Source organism: Pongo pygmaeus, chromosome 1 (assembly GCF_028885625.2).
Source record: "Pongo pygmaeus isolate AG05252 chromosome 1, NHGRI_mPonPyg2-v2.0_pri, whole genome shotgun sequence".
In the NCBI taxonomy this organism is placed as follows: domain Eukaryota; kingdom Metazoa; phylum Chordata; class Mammalia; order Primates; family Hominidae; genus Pongo; species Pongo pygmaeus.
Genome location: NC_072373.2, coordinates 229,746,390 through 229,749,712, shown reverse-complemented (window position 1 = coordinate 229,749,712; position 3,323 = coordinate 229,746,390). Strand labels below are relative to the sequence as shown.

The window sequence follows — 3,323 nt, the reverse complement described above, 5'->3', positions numbered from 1 at the left end:
GGGGCCTCTGACTCAACCTAAGCCTCAGGGATTCTCCGGCCCTGTAAATGAGACCCTTTCCTCACTACTCCCCAGCCCCGAACCCCTTCTGGGCCAACTCTTCCTACTTAGTCCCTACATCCACTCAGGGCCCCAGAAGATGGCAGACATACCTGGGAAGGCCAACACCCTGGCCCTGTAGCTGGAAGGCTTGGAGGGCCACTGGAGGATCACATCCACGGAGACTGGCGGGCATCATCCACTACCGCCAGTGGTACCAGAACCTTTCCTGCCTTCCCAGTGAGGCCCACTCTGACCCTCCACTCATGAAATACACCTGAGTCACCGCATGCATTCTGGATGCTCCCTAAACCCCAGTCCTGTTCTCCTGTACTGCCATCCGGGTCGGCCTCCCCCAGGGAATGTGGCGCTCAGGGAGGGGCTATGGGTTCTGTTCACAGTGATCCCACAGCACCTAGCCTGAACTGCACACAGCACACATTTGCTCACAGCGAGGCTGGGGCTCCCGCAGGCCCAGCACCCTCTGGACGGCAGTTGAGGGCCAGCTAGAGAGAGGGACGGCCAATCTGCCACCCTGTTGCCCGGGTCTTCTACAACACCTGGGACTGGCACCAGCCTCAATCCTGAGAGACCTCACACCCGGCAAATGGAGCTCCAGGCCGGCAGGAAAGGCTGAGTCCTCTGAGAGTTTATTACTAAGGATCACAGCAGCAAAGGGCGGGAAGGGCGGCGCCGGACTCATTTGCCCCGCAAGTAGATCTTGGGGGTCTGCCAGCCTTCGGGGGCTTCCTTCAGCCCCGCCTTCAGCCAGATGCGCCTCAGGTCTTTCTCGAACTTGATCTGCAAGGGGCAGAGGGAGGGACCACCAAGTAATTCGTGGCAAAGAAACGTGTTCTCAGCACTTTGCCCTCCCAGGTCCAAGCATGGGGCCGCTCACCTGCTTGCGTCTCAGGCGTCCTTCCTGGACCTTCCTCCGCAGGAACCGCGTCTTCTTCACCAGCTTCCGGTACTTGTGGTGGTTCATCTTCCGCCGGCGGATCTTCAGCACGTTTTTGCACTGAATTTGAGGCGCATCCCCGACGCCTTCATCCCCCTGCTCGGCCCCTTCCCCTATCTGGCTGGGCGGACACTGGTAGGACTGGGGTGGAGCCACAGTCCCTGCGGCCCCGGTATCCAGTCTGGGCAGAAAACAGCGGGCCGTGAGCCAGCTCTCCAGGGGGCTGACGGACATCTTCCTGGGGACCAGCATCTCTTCCAGCTCCAGCTGGGCCCCCTTGCGAGGGAGAGAGGCCGCCCTACCTGGGCCGGCCGGCGGTGTGCTGTAAAGGGGCCCGCAGACCCGGCTGCCCAGCACTCCAGAGACAGGCCAAAGCGGGCGGCCGCCTGCAGAAAACCAGACGCCACGGTCACCGCTCGCGAGACCACACAGGCCCGTCGGGTTGGGGAGCAGCACGTTCGTCCCAGCGAGGATCCCCCGCACCTCATTCCTGGCCTGAACCTCTGAGGTTCCCTCTGTGAGCATCGGAAGCTTAGAGGGGAAAGAGTGTGTGGCCACGGGCCCTGCCCCAGCGGAGCTGCTGAGACCCGCACTCCTAATCAGGCGTGTATCCTCCCATCCGCCCCCGCGGGGCTTCCTACCTGCCCAGGGAACGGCCCTCAACAGCTGGGAAGTCAGGCGCCCCAGGAGCATGGTCTGTGGGCGGCGGCCCCAGGTCCCAGGGGAGCTGGAACACAGGTGCCCGTTCAGGTCAGGCGGCAGCGCCTTCAGTAGCCGCGGGCGGGCCAGGACTGGGGCGTCTGGTCCCGCCGCGACCCCCGCTTCCCTTCTCCCTCCGCCACCCCAACCCACAAGGAGGACTTCGCTTCCAACACAGCTCGCGCCCCGAGACTCCCAAGCCCCCGACGCGTGCGGTGTCGCGCTCTGATGCGCCGAAAGGTCCCAGAACGGGAGGCCAACCCCCTCCCCGGCTTCACCCCCGCGCGAATCGCGTTGCCTGGCGCCGGGACCCTCTCGGCTGGACCCCGCGCCCGCCTGCCTCAGCGCCCGGCGCCCTCAGGCCTCCCGCTGACCCTTCCCAGGCCCGACCTCGGCGCGGCTCAAATTGACCGTTCCGCGGCCGCCCTCGGGCACTTCCGGTCCGTCCGCAAGACGGCCCCGATCGACAGCGGCCACCCGGCGGTTCCTACACACAGCGCCCCCTGGCGTCTTCGCGGCCCCCGAATCTGCATTGGCTCAGGTCCCACCGGGCCCGAAAGGCGACGGTTTCCGGTTAGAGGAATCACGGTCCCAGTCCTCGCGCGGTTCCTCAGCTCCGCCTAGTCCCTTACGGAGGCTAAAAACTACATTTCCCACAATCCCAGGGGGTGCGGGCCCTGGATATGCCCGCATGTCCAGAATCGTTTCCGGACCACCCAGGGGCCGGATTCCCAAGCGGGCTCAAGACTACGGAAGTGACGTATCCGGCGACGGAAGTGGAGTTACGTAGAAGGCGGAAGCGTCTAGAGCTATTTCCCCTGTTTTGGCTAGAGACCAAGGACCTGGAGCAAGCGCTGAGCCTGCGGTACCGGGCCTCCCCGACTCCTCATTCCTGGGGTTAAAAATAAATAAATAAATAAGACTCAGGCTGGGCGCGGTGGCTCAGGCCTGTAATCCCAGCACTTTGGGAGGCCGAGGTTGGTGTATCACCTGAGGTCAGGAGTTCGAGACCATCCTGGCCAACATGGTGAAACCTTGTCTCTACTAAAACTACAAAAATTAGCCTAGCGTGGTGGCAGGCACCTGTAATCCCGGCTACTCGAGAGGCTGAGGCAAGAGAGTCGCTTGCGCCCCGGAGGCAGAGGTTGCGGTGAGCCGAGATCGCACCACTGCACTCGTCTGGGTGACATAGACCCTGTCTCAAAAAAATAAATAAATAAAATAAAATCAGACTCACACTTTTTGTCTGAGAACTAAAGGCAGCCTCTCTGGAGGATTGGGTTTGGCCGAGCCCCTAATGATGCTCCCCAGAGTAGGCGCTGCCAACGTGTAGCTTCACCTTTCTACTCCAGACAGGCCCCTTTGACCTCCCTGAGGTTGGCTAAGATAGAGACCCCAGCATGGACTTGCAGGGGCGCCTGGTGGGAGGGGGGTGTGGAGCAGAGCCTGCTGGGCCTGCTGGGAGACTTGCCTTGCAGGAGGGTCTTCCAGGGACGCTTAGCAGGAAGTGGAAAGGCCAGGTTATCCGCCGGGCCCAGCCTGGCTAAGCAGTGAGTGACAGGTAGGATAGGCCAGTGTGAGAACAGAAAGTTCAGGCTCCAGGCCCAGCTCTACAACTGAGGTCCCC

General features: G+C 62.3%; 1 protein-coding gene across 4 annotated transcripts; it reads right to left on the bottom strand.

The window, feature by feature from the left end:
- Nucleotides 1-673: 673 nt before the first annotated feature.
- On the bottom strand, nt 674-2,432 carry AURKAIP1 (aurora kinase A interacting protein 1). 4 transcript variants are annotated; one of them, XM_054445248.2, is made up of 4 exons: nt 2,087-2,432; nt 1,639-1,724; nt 938-1,383; nt 674-840 (listed from the first exon to the last, which is right to left on the bottom strand). In XM_054445248.2, exons 2-4 carry the CDS (start codon nt 1,688-1,690, stop codon nt 739-741), a joined length of 600 nt encoding a protein of 199 aa, XP_054301223.1. In that variant the 5' UTR covers nt 1,691-1,724; nt 2,087-2,432; the 3' UTR covers nt 674-738. The 4 variants fall into 4 exon arrangements, with proteins under 4 accessions (XP_054301223.1, XP_054301231.1, XP_054301236.1 ...); XM_054445256.2 differs by having other exon boundaries at nt 2,037-2,118; XM_054445261.2 differs by having other exon boundaries at nt 1,850-2,099.
- Nucleotides 2,433-3,323: the final 891 nt, after the last annotated feature.